General features: G+C 41.7%; 1 protein-coding gene across 5 annotated transcripts in view; it reads right to left on the reverse strand.

Annotated features, from left to right (window-relative positions):
• ITPRID1 (ITPR interacting domain containing 1) overlaps nt 1-22772 on the reverse strand; it is a 360448-nt gene that overhangs the window by 214281 nt on the left and 123395 nt on the right. For all 5 annotated transcript variants that reach the window (XM_069730308.1, XM_069730306.1, XM_069730305.1 and 2 more), the window contains 2 exons: nt 18370-18420; nt 9562-9613 (listed from right to left, as the gene is read on the reverse strand). In XM_069730308.1, coding sequence (XP_069586409.1) covers nt 9562-9613; nt 18370-18420 — 103 coding nt within the window. The remainder of the gene's footprint in view (nt 1-9561; nt 9614-18369; nt 18421-22772) is intronic.

The raw sequence follows: 22772 nt of genomic DNA on the forward strand, positions 1-22772 counted from the left end.
ATAGGGGCGGTGAGGCAGAAGGATCTCCGCAGCCCTTTTGGAGAACACGTCAGCATAGGGCCAATAGTGCTTGGGGAGAGAGGAAAGATCTGCAGGTACCTCAATTGTAGCAACCTGAATGCACTTCCTCTGACATTTGCCCTCACAGGATTTACTCCATCTCAGAATTCTCCCTGAGGACCACTCTATATAAGGAGGGTGGGAGCGTAGCCATGGTATCCCCAACAAGACCTCATCAATTCCCTCGGGAATGACTAGTAGGGAAATAATCTCCTGATGAGATGGAGACATGGAAAGAGTGAATGGAATGGTTTGATGTGTAATCTGTGAGGGTAGTGTCAACCCATTTACCACTTGAACGGTCACAAGTTTGGCGAGCATCATAGGGGTATTGCGTGTCATTGGGCGAAAACAGATGACATAAAAATGCCCTCTGCCATGGGATCCACGCAAAGCTCTACTATAAGAGTTGATGGGCCTATAGTAATTGTCCCCTTGAAGGACAATTTGGAGGAAAACATTGCCGTGTCTAGTGTACCTCCTCCGACTACCACTAGATGCTGACGGTTTCCCGACCACTGAGAACACCTGGAGGCAAGGTGTCCTGACTGCTGGCAAACATGACAGACCTTAAGTGCATGAGCGGTCCAGGAGTTAGATCCCGCTCGTGACACCTCCATGGCCTCATGTGACTCGGATGCCTGGACCAAAGATTCCAGAGGTTTGACGAAGGTGGGAGCCAGCCGAAACCTCTGCCTACACTGGGCTCGCTCCAACCTTCGCTCGTTAAAGCGAAGATCGATGCGAGTTGATACTGCTATGAGCTTCTCCAGTGTGGCGGGAATCTCCCTCGTGGCCAAAGCGTCCTTCACATGGTCAGCTAGCCCCCTCCAAAATACCGGGATGAGGGCTTTATCCGGCCACTCCAGCTCGGATGCTAAAGTCCGAAAGTGGATGGCAAAATGGCTGACCATGGGTGAACCCTGAGTCAATGCCAGCAGATGGAGCGCCATATCAAGGGTGACTCGAGGTCCTAAAGAGAGTTGTTTCAGAGTGCTCAAAAACCAAGGAGCACTCTGCACCACATGATTGTTGTGCTCCCACAGCGGCATAGCCCACTCCAACGCCCTGGCCGAAAGAAGAGAAATAATGAATCTCACCCTGCTCACCGCTGACCAGTGTTGGCTACAAGGGTAGAGCCTAGAAAGGCAATAGTAACCATTCATACAGTATCAGACTGAGCCAGGCGCTGGGACCAATGTCTCCGCTGAGCAGGTTCCACCGTGGCTGGAGGAGAATGGGAGACTGCAGCAGACATGGTTCGAGATTCCCCCTGTGCAGCAGCGGGAACTCGACACCTAACAGAGTGTCTTTCTGATTTTCAAATTGGTTTTAGTGTTGGTCCACCATAAGAATGCATTGGTGAAATGATTTTTTAGGTTTCGCATTAACTTTTAATGAATTATGCGGAAACCAATTTTCCAATTTAAGCTAACAGACCTGCATATTTGTAAATCTGATGATTAAACAGATCAGACCAACAATTATTTCCATCTTTATTCATAGTAAAACTTAGATTGGGGTTCCAAGTAAGTATTCCAATTACCTAAGTCACCTTTACCCAAGATTTTAATGAATAAATAGTGTAGGGTGAAGTTTTCAGAGGTTTTTATTAGATGACTTCTACACTTTTCGATAAGAAAAAGTTAAACAAGGAGTCCAAGGTTTTTACATGTATTAGTGGAGCTTAAGCATAGTGTATTTGTATATGTTTGTACATTGGCCACATAGTATAGTTGTGGCCAAAAGCATTGACACCCCTGCAATTCTGTCAGATAATATTCATTTTTTTCCTGAAAATGATTGCAAACACAAATTCTTTGTTGTTATTATCTTCATTTAATTTGTGTAAAATGAAAAAACACAACAAGAATTGTCCTAAAGCCAAATTGGATATAATTACACACCAAACATAAAAAAGGGGGTGGACAAAAGTATTGGCACTGTTCAAAAAATCATGTGATGCTTCTCTAATTTGTGTAATTAACAGCACCTGTAACTTACCTGTGGCACCTAACAGCTGTTGGCAATAACTAAATCACACTTGCAGCCAGTTGACATGGATTAAAGTTGACTCAACCTTTGTCCTGTGTCCTTGTGTGCACCACATTGAGCATGGAGAAAAGAAAGAAGACCAAGGAACTGTCTGAGGACTTGAGAAACCAAATTGAGAGGAAGCATAAGCAATCTCAAGGCTACAAGTCCATCTCCAAAGACCTGAATGTTCCTTTGTCTACCATGAGCAGTGTCATCAAGAATTTTAAAGCCCATGGCACTGTGGCTAACCTCCCTAGATGTGGACGGAAAATAAAAATTGACAAGAGATTTCAACACAAGATTGTGTGGATGTTGGATAAAGAACCTCGACTAACATCCAAACAAGTTCAAGCTGCCCTGCAGTCCGAGGGTACAACAGTGTCAACCCTTACTATTTTTCGGCGTCTGAATGAAAAGGGACTGTATGGTAGGAGACCCAGGAAGACCCCACTTCTTACCCCGAGACATAAAAGGTAGGCTGGAGTTTGCCAAAACTTACCTGAAAAAGCCTAAAACGTTTTGGAAGAATGTTCTCTGGTCAGAAGAGACAAAAGTAGAGCTTTTTGGGCAAAGGCATCAACATAGAGTTTACAGGAGAAAAAAAAGAGGCATTCAAAGAAAAGAACACGGTCCCTACAGTCAAACATGGCGCAGGTTCCTTGATTTTTTTGGGTTGCTTTGCTGCCTCTAGCACTGGACTGCTTGACTGTGTGCATGGCATTATGAAGTCCGAAGACTACCAACAAATTTTGCAGTATAATGTAGGGCCCAGTGTGAGAAAGCTGGGTCTCTCTCAGAGGTCATGGGTCTTCCAGCAGGACAATGACCCAAAACGCACTTCAAAAAGCACTAGAAAATGGTTTGAGAGAAAGCACTGGAGACTTCTAAGGTGGCCAGCAATGAGTCCAGACCTGAATCCCATAGAACACCAGTGGAGAGATCTAAAAATGGCAGTTTGGAGAAGGCACCCTTCAAATATCAGGGACTTGGAGCAGTTTGCCAAAGAAGAATGGTCTAAAATTCCAGCAGAGCATTGTAAGAAACTCATTGAGGGTTACCGGAAGCGGTTGGTCGCAGTTATTTTGGCTAAAGATTGTGCAGCCAAGTATTAGGCTGCCATGACACTAGCAGTATTTGGTCAGTATTTTACATCAGAATTTGTAAGCCAAAACCAGGAGTGGAACAATTAGAGGAAAAGTATAATAGAAACATATGCACCACTTCTGTATTTATCACCCACTCCTGGTTTTGGCTTGCAAATACTGATGTAAAATACTGACCAAATACTGCTAGTGTGACGGCAGCCTTAGGCTGAGGGTGCCAATACTGTTGTCTGGCCCATTTTTGGAGTTTTGTGTGAATTGATCAATGTTTTGCTTTTTGCTTCATTCTCTTTTGTGTTTTTTCATTGAAGACAAATTAAATGAAGATAATAATAATACCAAAGAATTTGTGATTGCAATCATTTTCAGGAAGAAACTGAGTTTTATCTGACAGAATTGCAGGGGTGTCAATACTTTTGGCCACAACTGTATCTGTGCATCTGCTTATTAATTTAATATTAATGTAAGCAGGCCCAAATGTTTAGTTTTCTTTTCTATTGTTCATCGGGGGAGTCTGCTGCCCTTTTGGGCTGTGCACCCTTGTCCACCCAGCTTTCACAGACAGGCATTAGAGCTAAGACTGGCTGGTCAGACGTCTTCTACACTTTTTGATTAACCCCTTCATGACCTTGGGATTTTTTGTTTTTCCGTGTTCGTTTTTCGCACCCCTCCTTCCCAGAGCCATAACTTTTTTATCTTTCCGTCAATTTGGCCATGTGAGGGCTTATTTTTTGTGGGAAGAGTTGTACTTTTGAACGGCATCATTGGTTTTAGCATGTCGTGTACTAGAAAACGGAAAAAAAATTCCAAGTGCGGTGAAATTGCAAAAAAAGTGCAGTCCCACACTTGTTTTTTGTTTGGCTTTTTTGCTAGGTTCACTAAATGCTAAAACTGACCTGCCATTATGATTCTCCAGGTCATTACGAGTTCATAGATACCTAACATCACTAGGTTATTTTTTATCTAAGTGGTGAAAAAAAAATCCAAACTTTGCTAAAAAAAAAATAAAAAAAATAAAAAATTGCGCCATTTTCTGATACTCGTAGCGTCTTCATTTTTCGTGATCTGGGGTCGGTTGAGGGCTTATGTTTTGCGTGCCGAGATGACGTTTTTAATGATAGCATTTCTGTGCAGATACGTTCTTTTGATCGCCTGTTATTGCATTTTAATGCAATGTTGCGGCGACCAAAAAAACGTAATTCTGGCATTTCGAATTTTTTTCCCGCTACGCTGTTTAGCGATCAGGTTAATGCTTTTTTTAAATTGATAGATCGGGCGATTCTGAGTGTGGCGATACCAAATATGTGTAGATTTGATATTTTTTTTATGGATTTATTTTGATTGGGGCGAAAGGGGGGTGATTTAAACTTTTATATTTTTTTTATTTTTTTAACATTTTTTTCAACTTTTTTTTTTCACTTTTGCCATGCTTCAATAGCCTCCATGGGAGGCTAGAAGCAGGCACAACTCGATCGCTTCTGCTACATAGCAGCAATCTGCTTATCGCTGCTATGTAGCAGAAAATCAGGTGTGCTGTGAGCGCCGACCACAGGGTGGCGCTCACAGCCACCGGCGATCAGTAACCATAGAGGTCTCAAGGACCTCTATGGTTAGAATGGAGACGCATCGCCGACCCCCGATCATGTGACGGGGGTCGGCGATGACGTCATTTCCGGCCGGATGCCGTAGTTAAATGCCGCTGTCTGCGTTTGACAGCGGCATTTAACTAGTTAATAGGTGCGGGCAGATCGCGATTCTGCCCGCGCCTATTACTGGCACATGTTAGCTGTTCAAAACAGCTGACATGTCCCGGCTTTGGTGCGGGCTCACCGCGGAGCCCTGCATCAAAGCAGGGGATCTGACCTCGGACGTACTATCCCGTCCGAGGTCAGATAGGGGTTAAAAATGGTAACTTTGTACCTCACATTTTCTACATATATAGCAGTCATAGAATTCATGTTCATTAATCGCTGGCAGCTGGCACAAAGTGAATATACTTTATATATGTGTCTGTTACTATAGGGTGAGAAGATCCACACACAAAATTAGATTTAACCCATTATCTACCAATGTCCTTTTTTTGGGACGCCTAATCTTTAGCTTCTAGCAACTAAGATTTTATAATTTTTATAATTAGGTCCTATTTTTTGTGTTGTGTTTGTAAAATGAATGTTTCCAAAATAGGAAATCATGTCATTGTTATTTTTAATTGAAAATTGGGACGCCCTTTTCTGAAAAATCCGTACTTGAAAAAAATTAGCAAATTATGTTTCTGATTCATTAGGACCCAAATCATTAAAAATCTGTCATTAAAAAAAAATGAAAATAGCTAATTTAGCAAGTAATGGGTTAATATCATGGGTATAAATGTAAAACAAGAATATTTTGTCCAGGTGCATAGAAACGCAGAAGAAATGCTATAATTAAAGCCAACACCTTATATGCTCTGGTTCAACATTTTGCATACTTTGCATACTGCTCTGGAATTGTCTCACCATGTAAGTAGGAAATATTCTTTAGACTTTTTATGGCTTCTTTTATGTCAATGATGTATCAGTTAAGGGAATGGTAGGAAAATAATTAAGTGATAAATGTTTGTACTTTGTACAAATGCGAAGAAGTATTAGACACTGGAAAAATAAAATCTCCTGGACCTACTAGTCTGTATAAAATGTAAATATAAAGCCATTACGTAGATGTGACTTGTGACTGTCAGTTACCACAGCTATCCTTCCTGAAAAATATCCTAATAGGGGAATATTGTGTCTTTATGGACAGCAGAGTAAACTATTATGACTGAATGCTTGGCCTTGCAATGCTGTGATAGTGTAATAACAAATAGAATTCATTTTAGTGGGCGATATTTCAGAATGACTTTTAATAGCTTTGCATAAAACACTGATTTTCAATGATTATTTTTAAAGTGCATTCTATGAGTAAATGAATTAAAATTGGACATCATTTCACATACAACCACAAATATGGGCTGGACAAAATTGTTCCCACTTTTCCAAAATTGTGGGTAAACATCTTTCTATTAAACATGTGATGCTCATTCGAACTTAACTGTGACTAGTAACAGGTGCGGGCAATATAAAAATGACACCTGAAACCAGATAGAAAGAGGATAAGTAGACTCAATCTTTGCATTGTGTCTCTATATGCCACACTAAGCATATAGAACAGATAGAGAAGAGAACTGTCCGAGGACTTGACAACCAAAATTGTTGAAAAATATTAACAGTCTCAAAGTTACAAGTCCATCTCCAGAGATGTTGATGTTCCTTTGTCCACGGTGTGCAACATAATCAAGAAGTTTACAACCCATGGCACTGTAGCTAATCTCCCTGGACATGAACAGCAGAGAAAAATTGATGAAAGGTTGCAACACAGGATAGTCTGGATGTTGGATAAGCAGTGCCAATCAAGTTCCAAAGAAATTCAGTGTGCATCAGTGTCAGTGCAAACTATACGTCGAAATTTGAATGAAATGAAACGTCATGGCAGATCACCCAGGAGAACCCCACAGCTGACTCAAAGATATAAAAAAGCTAGATTGCAGTTTGCCAAAATATATACGAAACTAAGCCAAAATCCTACTGGGAAAGTGTCTCATGGACAGATAAGACCAGAAAAAGATTTTTGGTAAAGCCAATAATTCTATTGTTTGCCGAAAATGGAATGGGGCCTACAAAGAAAACAACACAGTACCTACAGTCAAATATGGTGGAGGTTCAAAGATGTTTGGGGTTGTTTAGCTGTCTCTAACACTGGTTGCCTTGATTGTATGCAAGGCACCATGAAATCTAAAGATTACCAAGGAAGTTTAGGTCGCAATGTAGTGGCCATTGTTAGAAAGCTAGGTTTGCACCCTAGGTCATGGGTCTTCCAGCAGGACAATGACCTCAAACATACTTCAAGAAGCACCCAGAAATGGATGGAAACATGATTGTTAGATAGCTGGGTTTGCATTCTAGGTCATGGGTCTTCCAGCAGGACCATGGCCCCAAACATACTTCAAGAAGCACCAAGAAATGGATGGAAACAGAGCTGGAGAGTCCTGAAGTGGCCAGCAATGAATCTGTGTCTAAATCCCATTGAACACCTATGAAAAGATCTTAAAATTACTGATGGAAGAAAACACCCTTAAATGAGACCTGGAGCAGTTTGCAAAAGAAGAGTTGTCCAAAATTATGTTGAAAGGTGTAAGAAGCTTAATGATGGTTATAGGAAGTGATTCATATAATATATTTCAAAGGGAGTGCAACCAAATATTAACTTGCGTGTGCCAACAATTTTGTCCTGCCTATTTTGGGATTTTGTGTGAAATTATGTCCAATTTTCTGTATTTTTTGTGTTTTTCCAATACACACAAAGGAAATAAATGTGTACATGACAAAACATATGCAATTGCAATTATTTTCTAGGAGAAATACTTTATTTTCTGGAACCATTGCCAACACGTTTATGTTTGACTGTTTGTATGCTATTGACTACTGTGAAAAAGTCTACACTTGGACTTTTGAACATGGCTGATTATCTTGGGCAAGTGTTATCCCTGCTTTTCACAGATAGCACTCATAACTATGATAATAGTGATATGATAATCCATGGGGCTGAATACAAATCCAATTTTTTTCATCGTACTGAGTGGTCTGCGGAATAATTTGGTGACATGTCTAATTTTGTTCCGACTGTCAAATCAAAATCACAATGCAAGACTATTGGTTCATGAAATTGAATAACATCAGAGTGCAGTCTGATTTTCAAGGACTGACAGAATGAAGAAGTTGGAGACCTTTTTTTTCCCCTCCACATCTCGGAAGAACTGATGCTACTCTGATCAAATTCTGATCAGAATAATCGGTCACATTTTCTTGCCTGTGGACAAAATGGTCATGAGACCCTAGCCTTTGGAAGATTTTCTTAGCCTACATAGAGGGATAGAAAAGAAGTAAGGAACACGTAAAATGACAAGTATGAAAAAAAAAGTATCAAGATAATAGTAGAGAGCTCTGTGTTCATAAGGGCTAATTATCTAGATGATAATGGGACGAGAGCTGGAAATAGGTGGAAGTGAAGGAGAAACAAAAACCAGAGAAAACTAGAGGTGGTTCAAACTCTAAACCTCAGGTTACCACCAACAGAGAGAAGATAATGTTATATTTTCAGATTAAATTTGGCACATCTTATACTAAAAATTGTCAAAATTGCCAATGTCCAAATAAATGTCTTGAAGCGCTAGATATAGTATATAGTCCTATATAATAAAATTAAAAGGGTGTTTTGAAACTAATGTTGATTTTCATCCTAAATGTCTATCCATTAATTGCAATAATAATCTAATATCTTTTCTAACATGTTTTAACCAAAAAGTTCTCAAAGTTCCCTCTGTAATCTGTATTCATTTTTTGCCTATTTCTGTTTTGATGACGTTCTGTTTGAGACTACCCAAAACTATTAGATTATTACAACATATAGATACTCAATTAGGGAGAAAATCAGTATTAGTTTTGGACTACTCTTTTAAAGGCTCACTCAGACCACTGTGATTTTTCATGTACTAAAAACTGGTCTTAGGGACATCAGTAATTTTGATCAGATTTTTATGAGTGTACGGTCAGTGTTTCAGTTTTTGCCATCAGTGATTTTCACATATAAAAAATTAACAATTTTCTATTGATTTATCAAAGACAGCACATGAATTACATACCGATGCCATTCAAGTGCTGTGTGTGCTTTTCACAGACCTATAAAGACCTTTATACTTGTATTGGTAATTTTATTCCATGACTCCAATCAAAAACAGACACGTTTCGTTGATTTTTCTGCAGACATGGGGAACGATTCATTAAGACCGGCATTTCATACACCAGCCTTAATGATTGATGTGCATGAGTAGGATGAGCCTAATTCATTAAGAGGTGCAAACCACTGAATTAGGTACATCTTGTCCCTGTGTGCCTCACCAGAAATGTTACTCCAGTCACAGAGAGTAATATTTCTGACATATTACATGAAAACTTTTGATGAATTTATCGGGCAGACTTTGCCATACCCTGTCCTATCCCAGCTCTACCCAGTTTGGCGGAGCTGACCTAAACTGGCAACAAATAGTCATACGTTTTTTGCTTAACTTTGTGTTGCACAAAAAATTACAACACTTATAGGTATTTTACACCAGAATTCTGGCAAATATACCTTGATGAATTGGAGCCAGGGTGTACAAAACACATGGACATGAACAGCTCCATAGATTATGTCTGAATGAGGCCTAAAGAAGCAGGAAAAATGTTCATGCTCCATAAATATTATAATTATATGCATACTGTATATATATAAAAGCTCTAATATACCTTACCTCATATAGTCTTTCACAGATAACTTAATCATCTCCATTTTGCATATGGAACCTGGGTAATGATGTCCAGAAAATAAACAGATATTAATCAATGTGCACAAAAATAATAATGTTATTATAATAATAATAATTTTATTTATATAGCACCACATAAAATATTGGGATAGATAAATTACACATATTCACCGAGATTTTGTTTCCAACTCTCTCTTTTTTTCTGTTATTTCGTGCTATATTTTATACATGTTTATTTTTACTGTGAAAGGATGTAACGTGTCTGTTCCATGATGAAATAATGCAGCCCTCGTGCTTTGTAGATTAAGGCCTTATTTAAGTGATCTGTTATGTGCTGTCCTAACCCACAATGGATTGCACACTGACAACCAAGAGACCCACACTAGTCAATGGCGCAATTCACATGAAAGTTTATCCAAACAGATTATGGGCCTGATTATTATTGCATTTACATCTTTTTTTTTTTAGTTTTTGATATTTTTCGTCTGTTTTTCATTTGTGCCATTATTCCATATTAAATTTGCTCCTTTAGTAAAGTCTGTGGGCATGGTTTGGGATTTCCAGATATTTTAGCTGAACTATCAATTGTAACGTTTCCAAAAAGTCGCAATTTTTTGTTATAATTGTACTGCAATCCAATTCAGAGTGTTTTATGTGTGCCTGAAATTTTTGCACAAACTTGACAACATTTCAGTGGAACCTGCAACTTTTTGCTCTGAAAATTCGCAAAAAAAGTTTAAAGATAAAAATAAAGAACATTTTTTTTTTGCATAAAATGTATGTACTACGTACACCATTTTGAATAATTTGTCTTGTGGTATTCAATGAATATCAGAAAACAAAAGAAGAAAAGTGACTTCAATAAAACCACGTATGATGAGTTGGGCCTAATGTCTCTGTGTGAAAAAAGCGGCAATCGCCATTGGACTCCATTCCATGGATTTGACTGTTAAGACTTAAATTGTACTAAGTGACAGACATAAGGAGACTGGAGTCAGGCACACAGAACAGAGTGAGCATGTTCACATTAACATTTTTTCGGGCATGATATTGCGAATCCATCATGCGGTCAAGTGAATTTGGCCTTAGTGATAAGTAAACACAAGAAAAGCAAGTTTTCCTACCGTTGTGACCAAAAGGCATCAATAATTGAATAATTACTCCTGATGTAATTTTACTCCCTAAATCTTTTTAATTATGTGTGTGATGAGGTTACTTCTGTTAGAATACTTACCGATCTCCATTTACCATAGTTTCCAGAGCTTATCTCTTCCTCTCCTGACTCAGGTGACTTGAATTCCAAGTCACTGGATCACACTGGGGTCCATGTGTGAACCGGAAGTAGCTTTTACAATGTAAGTCTATGGAGCTTCAGAACAAGGTTCCAAAGACTTACATTGTAAAAGTGACCTTATGCTTCATAGGATTTACGTTGCAAAAGAGACCTTTGGGTTACATGTGCTCCAGAAGAGAATTGGATCGGCACTGGAAACCATGGAAGATGTCAATTGGCAAGTATTTTAATACAACAGGGAATATATGCTTTAGCATACTTCTTCACTCTCATTTTGTGGTGCCATTAAGGGTCCAGTTGCCACAGAGATACTGCACCTCTGCCAGAGGTATGACATTCCGCTCTCAGGTAAGGAGAGTGTGCTGCACAGATCCCCACACCAGCATACAGCACTAGCCACTTCAGTCAGGGCACCTGGGCATACCCTTAGGGAGGATGGCCTCATCCCAGGCTGGAGGGAGTATATAGGTAGAGGGTGTGGGTGGAGTCAGGGAGTCTGCAGGGGGAAAGAGAGGAGAGCAGATGTCAGAGTGAGAGGAAACAGAAAGATCAAGACAGAAAGGAGTTCCCTAAGAGAGAGGGAACTGTTGTGAATTCTGTGGCCAAGCTCCCTCCTGTGGTCGTAAGTGGTACTTCGGCTGGTTCTGTCTATGAGCTTCCTTTGGTGGATGAGAGTGGTACTGCGGCTTCTGAATTTCCTTCCTCAGGTGATGAGGTTAAGTCGTTAGGTGCTGCTCTATTTAACTCCACCTAGTGCTTTGATCCTGGCCTCCAGTCAATGTTCTAGTATTGGTCTTGCTTTCTCCTGGATCGTTCCTGTGGCCTGTCTATCTTGCATAAGCTAAGTTTTGCTTGTGTTATTTTTGTTTGCTATTTTTTCTGTCCAGCTTGCTATATTGGTTTTTCTTGCTTGCTGGAAGCTCTGGGACGCAGAGGGAGCACCTCCGTACCATTAGTCGGTGCGGAGGGTCTTTTTGCCCCCTCTGCGTGGTTGTTTGTAGGGTTTTGTGTTGACCGCAAAGCAATCTTTCCTATCTTCGGTCTGTTCAGTAAGTTGGGCCTCACTTTGCTAAATCTATTTCATCTCTGCGTTTGTATTTTCATCTCAACTCACAGTCATTATATGTGGGGGGCTGCCTTTTCCTTTGGGGTATTTCTCTGAGGCAAGCTAGGCTTAATTTTCTTTCTTAGGGCTAGCTAGTTTCTCAGGCTGTGCTCGAGGCGCATAGGACTGGTCAGGAGCGCTCCACGGCTACCTCTAGTGTGGTTGGATAGGATTAGGGATTGCGGTCAGCAGAGTTCCCACGTCTCAGAGCTCGTCCTATGTTTTTGGTAATTGTCAGGTCACTTTGTGTGCTCTGAACTTCAAGGTCCATTGTGGTTCTGAATTACCTGTTCATAACAGTACTGGAGGCCCAAAGTACTAATGCTTCTTAATAGAGGGAAAAGAGAAGTTCTGAGACCATTTTTTTTTCTTTGCACTGTGTTCTGTCTTTCTTTTCCCCTTTACATCAGGGTGGTTCAGAACACAGGTGTGGACATGGACATTCAGGGTCTGTTCTCTTTGATGGATAATCTCGCTATAAATGTACAGAATATTCAAGATTTAGTGGTTCAGAATCCTATGTTAGAACCTAAAATTCCTATTCCTGAGTTATTTTCTGGAGATAGAGCTAAGTTTTGGAATTTTAAAAATAATTGTAAACTATTTCTGGCTTTGAAACCCCGCTCCTCTGGTGACCCAGTTCAATAAGTTAAGATCATTATTTCTTTATTACGTGGCGACCCTCAAGACTGGGCATTTTCCCTTGCGCCAGGAGATCCTGCATTATGTAATATTGATGCGTTTTTTCTGGCGCTCGGATTGCTGTACGATGAACCTAATTCAGTGGATCAGGCAGAGAAAAATTTGCTGGCTCTGTGTCAGGGTCAGGATGAGATAGAGATTTATTGTCAGAAGTTTAGAAAGTGGTCCGTGCTCACTCAATGGAATGAATGTGCGCTGGCAGCTATTTTCAGAAAGCCCTTAAGGATGTCATGGTGGGATTTCCTATGCCTGCTGGTCTGAATGAGTCTATGTCTTTGGCCATTCAGATCGGTCGACGCTTGCGTGAGCGTAAATCTGTGCACCATTTGGCGGTATTATCTGAGCATAAACCTGAGCCTATGCAGTGCGATAGGACTTTGACCAGAGCTGAAAGGCAAGAACACAGACGTCAGAATGGGCTGTGTTTCTACTGTGGTGATTCCACTCATGCTATCTCCGATTGTCCTAAGCGCACTAAGCGGTTCGCTAGGTCTGCCACCATTGGTACGGTACAGTCGAAATTTCTTTTGTCCGTTACTTTGATCTGCTCTTTGTCTTCCTATTCTGTCATGGCATTTGTGGATTCAGGCGCTGCCCTGAATTTGATGGACTTGGAGTTTGCTAGGCGCTGTGTGTTTGTCTTGGAGCCCTTGCAGTGTCTTATTCCATTGAGAGGAATTGATGCTACGCCTTTGGCCAAGAATAAGCCTCAGTATTGGACCCAGCTGACCATGTGCATGGCTCCTGCGCACCAGGAGGATATTCGCTTTCTGGTATTGCATAATCTGCATGATGTGGTCGTGTTGGGGTTGCCATGGCTACAAGTCCATAACCCAGTATTAGATTGGAAATCAATGTCTGTGTCCAGCTGGGGTTGTCAGGGGGTACATGGTGATGTTCCATTTCTGTCTATCTCATCATCCACCCCTTCTGAGGTCCCAGAGTTCTTGTCTGATTACCGGGATGTATTCGATGAGCCCAAGTCCAATGCCCTACCTCCGCATAGGGATTGTGATTGTGCTATCGATTTGATTCCTGGTAGTAAGTTTCCTAAGGGTCGACTGTTTAATTTATCTGTACCTGAGCACGCCGCTATGCGGAGTTACATGAAGGAGTCTTTGGAGAAGGGTCATATTCGCCCGTCATCGTCGCCATTGGGAGCGGGGTTCTTTTTTGTGGCCAAGAAGGATGGTTCGCTGAGACCTTGTATTGATTACCGCCTTCTAAATAAAATTACGGTCAAATTTCAGTACCCCTTGCCGCTGCTGTCTGATTTGTTTGCTCGGATTAAGGGGGCTAGTTGGTTCACCAAGATAGATCTTCGTGGTGCATATAATCTTGTGCGTATTAAACGGGGCGATGAATGGAAAACAGCATTTAATACGCCCGAAGGCCATTTTGAGTACCTGGTTATGCCATTCGGGCTTTCTAATGCTCCATCTGTGTTTCAGTCCTTTATGCATGACATCTTCCGAGAGTACCTGGATAAATTCCTGATTGTATACTTGGATGATATTTTGGTCTTCTCGGATGATTGGGAGTCTCATGTGAAGTAGGTCAGAATGGTGTTCCAGGTCCTGCGTACTAATTCTTTGTTTGTGAAGGGGTCAAAGTGTCTCTTTGGTGTTCAGAAGGTTTCATTTTTGGGGTTCATTTTTTCTCCTTCTACTATCGAGATGGACCCTGTTAAAGTTCAGGCCATTTATGATTGGACTCAGCCAACATCTCTGAAGAGTCTGCAGAAGTTCCTGGGCTTTGCTAATTTTTATCGTCGCTTCATCAATAATTTTTCTAGTATTGCTAAACCGTTGACTGATTTAACCAAGAAGGGTGCTGATGTGGTCAATTGGTCTTCTGCTGCTGTGGAAGCTTTTCAGGAGTTGAAGCGTCGTTTTTCTTCTGCCCCTGTGTTGTGCCAACCAGATGTTTCGCTTCCGTTCCAGGTCGAGGTTGATGCTTCTGAAATTGGAGCAGGGGCTGTTTTGTCGCAGAGAAGTTCTGATTGCTCGGTGATGAAACCATGCGCCTTCTTTTCCAGGAAATTTTCGCCTGCTGAGCGAAATTATGATGTTGGCAATCGAGATTTGCTAGCCATGAAGTGGGCATTCGAGGAGTTGCGTCATTGGCTTGAAGGAGCTAAGCATCGCGTGGTGGTCTTGACTGATCACAAGAACTTGACTTATCTCGAGTCTGCCAAACGGTTGAATCCTAGACAGGCTCGTTGGTCGCTGTTTTTCTCCCGTTTTGACTTTGTGGTTTCGTACCTTCTGGGCTCTAAAAATGTGAAGGCGGATGCCCTGTCTAGGAGTTTTGTGCCCGATTCTCCGGGTTTGCCTGAGCCGGAGGGTATTCTCAAAGAGTGGGTAATTTTGTCTGCCATCTCCCCTGATTTGCGGCGGGTGCTGCAAAAATTTCAGGCTAATAGACCTGACCGTTGCCCAGCGGAGAAACTGTTTGTCCCTGATAGGTGGACGAATAAAGTTATCTCTGAGGTTCATTGTTCGGTGTTGGCTGGTCATCCTGGAATCTTTGGTACCAGAGATTTGGTGGCTAGATCCTTTTGGTGGCCGTCTCTGTCGCGGGATGTGCGTTCTTTTGTGCAGTCCTGTGGGATTTGTGCTCGGGCTAAGCCCTGCTGTTCTCGTGCCAGTGGGTTGCTTTTGCCCTTGCCCATCCCGAAGAGGCCTTGGACACATATCTCTATGGATTTTATTTCGGATCTCCCCGTCTCTCAAAGAATGTCGGTCATTTGGGTGGTTTGTGATCGCTACTCTAAGATGGTCCATTTGGTGCCCTTGTCTAAATTGCCTTCCTCCTCTGATTTGGTGCCATTGTTTTTCCAGCATGTGGTTCGTTTACATGGCATTCCAGAGAACATCGTTTCTGACAGAGGTTCCCAGTTTGTTTCGAGGTTTTGGCGAGCCTTTTGTGCTAGGATGGGCATTGATTTGTCTTTTTCCTCGGCTTTCCATCCTCAGACAAATGGCCAGACTGAACGAACCAATCAGACCTTGGAAACATATCTGAGATGTTTTGTTTCTGCTGATCAGGATGATTGGGTGTCCTTTTTGCCTTTGGCTGAGTTCGCCCTTAATAATCGGGCCAGCTCGGCTACTTTGGTTTCGCCGTTTTTCTGCAATTCTGGGTTCCACCCTCGTTTCTCTTCAGGGCAGTTTGAGTCTTCGGACTGTCCTGGTGTGGATACTGTGGTGAATAGGTTGCAGCAGATTTGGACTCATGTAGTGGACAATTTGACTTTGTCCCAGGAGAAGGCTCAACGTTTCGCTAACCACAGGCGCTGTGTGGGTCCCCGACTTCGTGTTGGGGATTTGGTTTGGTTGTCATCTCGTTATATTCCTATGAAGGTTTCCTCTCCTAAGTTTAAGCCTCGTTTCATTGGTCCATATAGGATTTCTGAGGTTCTTAATCCTGTGTCTTTTCGTTTGACTCTTCCAGCTTCTTTTTCCATCCATAACGTGTTCCATAGGTCATTGTTGCGGAGATACGTGGCACCTGTGGTTCCATCTATTGATCCTCCTGCTCCAGTTTTGGTTGAAGGGGAGTTGGAATATATAGTGGAGAAGATTTTGGATTCTCGTGTTTCGAGACGGAAACTCCAGTATCTGGTTAAGTGGAAAGGTTATGGTCAGGAAGATAATTCCTGGGTCTTTGCCTCTGATGTCCATGCTGCCGATCTGGTTCGTGCCTTTCATGTGGCTCATCCTGGTCGGCCTGGGGGCTCTGGTGAGGGTTCGGTGACCCCTCCTCAAGGGGGGGGTACTGTTGTGAATTCTGTGGCCAAGCTCCCTCCTGTGCTCGTGAGTGGTACTTCGGCTGGTTCTGTCTATGAGCTTCCTTTGGAGGATGAGAGTGGTACTGCGGCTTCTGAGTTTCCTTCCTCAGGTGATGAGGTTAAGTCGTTAGGTGCTGCTCTATTTAACTCCACCTAGTGCTTTGATCCTGGCCTCCAGTCAGTGTTCTAGTATTGGTCTTGCTTTCTCCTGGATCGTTCCTGTGGCCTGTCTATCCTGCATAAGCTAAGTTTTGCTTGTGTTATTTTTGTTTGCCATTTTTTCTGTCCAGCTTGCTATATTGGTTTTTCTTGCTTGCTGGAAGCTCTGGGACGCAGAGGGAGCACCTCCGTACCGTTAGTCGGTGCGGAGGGTCTTTTTGCCCCCTCTGCGTGGTTGTTTGTAGGGTTTTATGTTGACCGCAAAGCAATCTTTCCTATCTTCGGTCTGTTCAGTAAGTTGGGCCTCACTTTGCTAAATCTATTTCATCTCTGCGTTTGTATTTTCATCTCAACTCACAGTCATTATATGTGGGGGGCTGCCTTTTCCTTTGGGGTATTTCTCTGAGGCAAGCTAGGCTTATTTTTCTTTCTTAGGGCTAGCTAGTTTCTCAGGCTGTGCTCGAGGCGCATAGGACTGGTCAGGAGCGCTCCACGGCTACCTCTAGTGTGGTTGGATAGGATTAGGGATTGCGGTCAGCAGAGTTCCCACGTCTCAGAGCTCGTCCTATGTTTTTGGTAATTGTCAGGTCACTTTGTGTGCTCTGAACTTCAAGGTCCATTGTGGTTCTGAATTACCTGTTCATAACAGGGAACTGAAGGACGGTGAAGCTAAAGAAAGAAGAGAAGGAAGGGGTCCTAGAGGCACGGGTAGTGAGAAGTCTACTCGTAGGGCTCATATTCATGTTGACCATCATCAGGTGGAGGGACCAGGCTGCAGTCAGGGGACCGGCCCCATTCTAGTGAAGAAACTAAGGACTCAGCTAGATAACTGGAGGTTGTGGCCTTTGCAAGAAGCACAGCCACATCTGCACATATTCGTTGAAAAGGCAGCCATATAGGATACAGGGGGACTTAGAGCTCACCGCCCATCAAGATCTGTGGCTGCTGGCTTGGGACACTGTGTGACAGGTGCAGGGCAGGAGAGGCAAAGCCAGTGCAGAGAGACGGCCAGGAAAGGAACATAGAAAGGGGGTTTTGGAAAGTGCACCCAAACTGCTTGAGAGCTGACTCGGAGGACACACCCCCCTGACTGGGGCAGCTAAGAACTCAGAGTAAAGCATTGGAAACTGCACCCCGCTGTGTCCTCACACTTATTTACTGCGCCATCCACCCTGCACTACATCCATCATCAGCATCTCCATCTTTTACACCCTAAGTGCACTGGAACTAAAGCTCCACCTGTGGAGAGCTGTACCAACTCTGCTGCATTACTATCAGCCCCAGGGGTCCCTTTAAACAGTGTCGGCTAACATCTCCTATTTGTCAAGTACCGCAAGTGGCGTCAAGAACAATAACTTTTATAAACTTTAATTCCCCTTTTCCCTATAAACTTTCATTCACATTTCATTGACTCTTATATTGGACGCCCAGGGCCACAGACCGGGTCGCTGCTGCCGTAACACAACCCCTTTGGGAACCACCGGCCCAGTACCGAGTATCCCCACGGCCCTGGGGTGCGTTCCAATTTGTCCTGTCTGATGCCTGTAAGATTAATGAAGGAATTGAGGGAAAGAATAAATAAATAAAGTGTTGGCTGTACTGTACAACATTGTACATCAGTTTTATAGTTACATAGTACAGCTGAAAAAAGACATGTTCATTAAGTTCAACCAAGGGATGGAAGATGATTTACAATCGGTAAGGTTTACAATTAGCAATATGTCATTTATTTCACCATACCTTCTACAGGTTCAGATGATTTATCATTTCCATTGTTCGGTATGCTAAGGTCTGAAATGGATATAAAAATATGAAGTAATGATTGAGAAGACTGGGTGTTTTTTATGTTTTGATCATTTTTGTGTCGTTCAAGTATATTTAAAGGGAATCTGTCACCAGGCTTTTGCTACTCCATCAGCAGCATGATGTATGGGCAAAGATCCTGTTTCCAAAGATCTATCACTTACTGGGCTGATTGTTGTATTTTTTCATAAAATCCTGCTTAATCTACTGCAGAAATAGCAGTTTTTTAAAAAAATGTTAAGCTCTATATAACACCATGTAGACTACTAACTGACTATTTTCTATGTACACTGGGCATAGGCAAAAAGCTGGTTGGAGCAGGGTTATACAGAGCTTATGAATATGGAGGATGACATAGAAGCAGGCTTACTAGTCATCTAGAGATAATTTCCTGATTAATAGATCAGTTTATTAAAATTACAGCAAGTAGCCTAATAATTGACACATTGTTGGAATCAGGGTCTTCGTTTCTGTAATATGTTATTCTCAGATTAGGTGACAAAAATCCTGGTGACAGATTACTTTTTATGGCGTAAATAGCACAATCCTGACTTTGCAGCCCTACTTTTGCTTTGAAAAACATTGTAAACCTAAAGAAAATCGATATACAACAAATTTATTAGTATCTGCTAGGAATTGAAAACAGATGCAGCATAGCTGTGATAGCTCCGTGATATACAGAAGCCACGAAACGAGTGTGAACAGAAGCTAATTTACAGCGCATACCAAAAATCTTTATAATTAATAATATAAATAGCAAGAAAAATAATGATAATAAAAAAAGTATAACAAGAAGAACAACACCATATTATAAGAATACTAAGGCCAGGAAATTTTGTGTTTCCAGACTTTATTATGTGAATTTGGATTGTTATGGCTATGCTATTCTGAATTTTAATCATGATGACTGAGTTTCTTTCATTTCCTGCATCTATGACTGCACTATTGTACATAAAGGATCTCTTGTCTACATGCCTGCAACTAAAGTAACAGAAGATGAGATAACAGTGTATGCAGTACTGTACATCTATCAATAAATTACATTTGGAGTCATAAAATGCACTATTTTGTCTGAGTTTCAAATTACCGGTACATGGATTTTTTTTTTATAACCTTGATTTTTTTTTTCCTTAAAGGGTTATTCCCATCTCTTAGATCAGTGTTCCCCAATTCCAGTCCTCAAAAGCCACCAACAGGTCATGCTTTAAGGATTTCCTTAGTATGGCTCAAGTGATGGAATTGTTACCTGTCTAGATGATGGAATTCTCACCTGGGCAATACTAAGGAAATCCTGAAAACATGACCCGTTGGTTGCTCTTGAGGACCGAACTTGGGGAACACTGTCTTAGATTCTATCCCAATTTGTAGTAGGTGTAGCTTAGGTATCCATGGTTACAACCACTAACAACTAACTAACTGTCACTATATGAGTGGTCATAACCGTGAATACCTAAGGACCTGCAATGCCTGCACATGGGGTTAGCGACATACTGAATCAGAAGATTCATTTCTAATTGAAGGTATTTGCCAATATTGTTATTACACCTACTACATCTTGGGATAGGATCTTGATGATGGTAATACCCCTTTAAAGGGAACCTGTCAGCTGATACTTCCTGCCCAATCCGTATCTAATCCCAATCTGTATCATCTCAGCCAGGTATGTTTGACTCTGAAGTGCTGCCAAGAACTGAGACCATGCTGTAGACTAGTCGGGCAGGTGGATCCCAGTGGCTTTTCCCCTCCCGCTGCCCTTGATTGACAAGTTGTATAGCCCAGAACCTGTCACTCCAAAGCAGCTGGTGGGGTGAAGCCGGCAATTTTTAAAGTATGATTTTCTCTGAAGAACAGCAGCATTTCAAAACCAAACATACATGCAGTCAGTGTCAGTGTCTGACACATGCTGCCCACGGATTGGGCAGGATGTGTCAGCTGACAGGTTCCCTGTAAGGTTCTAACATTTCCACATAAATTTCATTTACAGCTATTGTGCAGAGCAAATAAGGGTCATTGATAACACTAAAACAGTAACATTGAGAGAACCTGTCAGCATCATTTTACTAAGTAAAGTACAAACTGGGCCATATTGGAACTGTTAACCTGATTAAAATGAGATCTCAGGTAAAAAAAATTGTTTTGTAAACTTTCTTTAATCTGTTTTTGAAGTTTCCTCGTATTCATATCTTCATGCATCAGGACTGGCCTGAGGTGAGACTGTGGGTAAGGTCTTTAGTTTTGTCCCTGCTCCTCCTGTTGTATTTTTCCTCTTTATTAAAAACGTTGCGTTGGCATTGCCATAGCAGCGGGCGGCACTTGCGCAGATTGAGCTCTTGGAAGTCTTCAGGAAAATGCTAGCAGTGGCTGCGCATGTGTAGATTGATCAGTGCTTCATGAGCCTTTCTTGCTAATTTAGTCTTCAGTAGTGTGTGAAATGGCCACGGACATTTTTTTTTAATTCTCCTAAATCAAATTATAAATTTTTGAAATTGGCATGGAACTACAAATTTTAGAAAATTTGACCCAAAGTCAATTCTCAGAGATGGATCCATTCATCTGTTAAAGACTTTGCTCACTGGCCTTATTGCCTCAATCATGGACACAGCAGTGTAGACAGTCTCTGCTTTCTGTTTCTTCTTAGGAAAAATGAGTGATTGCACGCCCTTCGCGCACGCGCGGTGATTACGAACCATGCAATGGGGTGTACCCACGCACCAGACTGGCGTATGTGCAGACTAATAGCAAACATAAATACCTGGTGTACCTCTCCTACCACTCCTACCTTGTGTATAAAAAAGCTCTGTAGTTAATACTGTTCGGGTAGAGCTATCCGATAGCGCTAATCATGAAGAAAATGAACAGGTAGAGCTATCCCATAGCCCTATTCCTAAAGGAAATGAACAGGTAGAGCTATCCGATAGCGCTGTTCCTCCATGTTCCCGAGCATAAGCTATTTCACATGGTTGAGCGCACTTGGGATCTGCCCCCAAGGCCCTGCCCATGCCCAATGTTTGGTCCACAGACCGCGGCTAAGAGTTAGTCCCGCTTTTGTGTACAACAATTTTTGGCTTTTACAATTGTTAAAAAGCTTAAGAAAATACTTCTTTGTACACACAGTCGAAAATAAACCATTTGTCAATGTTAGGAATAAGTTTACCTTGCTTCCGTGTCTCAGATATTTTGACCCTTATTTGTTGGCTTTTCCTTCCCCTGGAGAAAGCCACATATAACTGCCCGTGTGAAAACACTGGGAGAGGCAAATAAATTCCTACAATATCCAAGGGCTGTCCCTGAGATTTATTGATGGTCATTGCAAAAGCCAACATGACAAGAAACTGATGCCGTAGCATCTGGACTGGCAAATTTTTATCTTTGGAAATCAGGTCAATTCTTGGAATAAGAACTGTCTGACCCTGTGCTTTTCCATTTAAAGCAACGACATGAATAACGTTTGCTTTTAAGCTTTTCACATAAAGCCTTGTGCCATTACAAAGGTCACACTTTCTGTTAAGATTACGCAGGAGCATAATTACAGCTCCTGGTTTCAGCTTTAGTTCATGAGGAGGCATCCCAGTGGGATTCAAAGAGTTAAGAAACTCTACTGGGTAATCTGTGAGAATCACACCCTCCTCTTCCGCAATTATGTCGATGGAGCGATATGTTGAGTGTTCACCTTGAACTTGACTAAGAATTTTGTCATTCAAGGCTTGAACGTCATCATTCAATGGCGTAAGATTTGCTTTATTATTGGCAATTGCTACTACTCACAGAGGGATGTAATGGGGCAGTTCTGTGGTAAAATTGTCCATGAATTCGAAAACAGTATGGACCATACCCAGGAGGTGGGGCTACTTGTGCTCCTATTGATGCCAAAGCAAGCAAGCTATTGTATTGCTTTATATTAGCCATAAAGTTATTGGAGTGCTGATGCTCTCCTTTCATCAACTTGACTAATTGATCATCCATACGAATGGGACATAATTGGATGCACCCTCTCTTGCAGCAGGAAGGGAATGTTTTGTCCTGTGCCATTACGTCTTTGAAATTTTTAGATTGGAGGAACTGACACCGAAATGTCAGTTCGCCAGCATAGTGCTCTTCAATACGTGTCTCATCAATTTGATTGAGAAATCCCCTAGCAGCAAATGTAACTTGCCATCGTCGAGTGGCTCTTGCATTTTGGACACGTATTTTATCTTGTTCTCTTTTTTATTAAATATGTGTATCACTTTATGCATTGCGTGTTGCTCATTGTCATGCAGCATTAGATGCTCTACGTGATTCAGTTACTTCATTCGTTTCTCTTTCTCTGGCCGCCCTCTGTCGGGCTGCATCAGCAGTTC

Source organism: Ranitomeya imitator, chromosome 6 (genome assembly GCF_032444005.1).
Source record: "Ranitomeya imitator isolate aRanImi1 chromosome 6, aRanImi1.pri, whole genome shotgun sequence".
Taxonomy (NCBI): domain Eukaryota; kingdom Metazoa; phylum Chordata; class Amphibia; order Anura; family Dendrobatidae; genus Ranitomeya; species Ranitomeya imitator.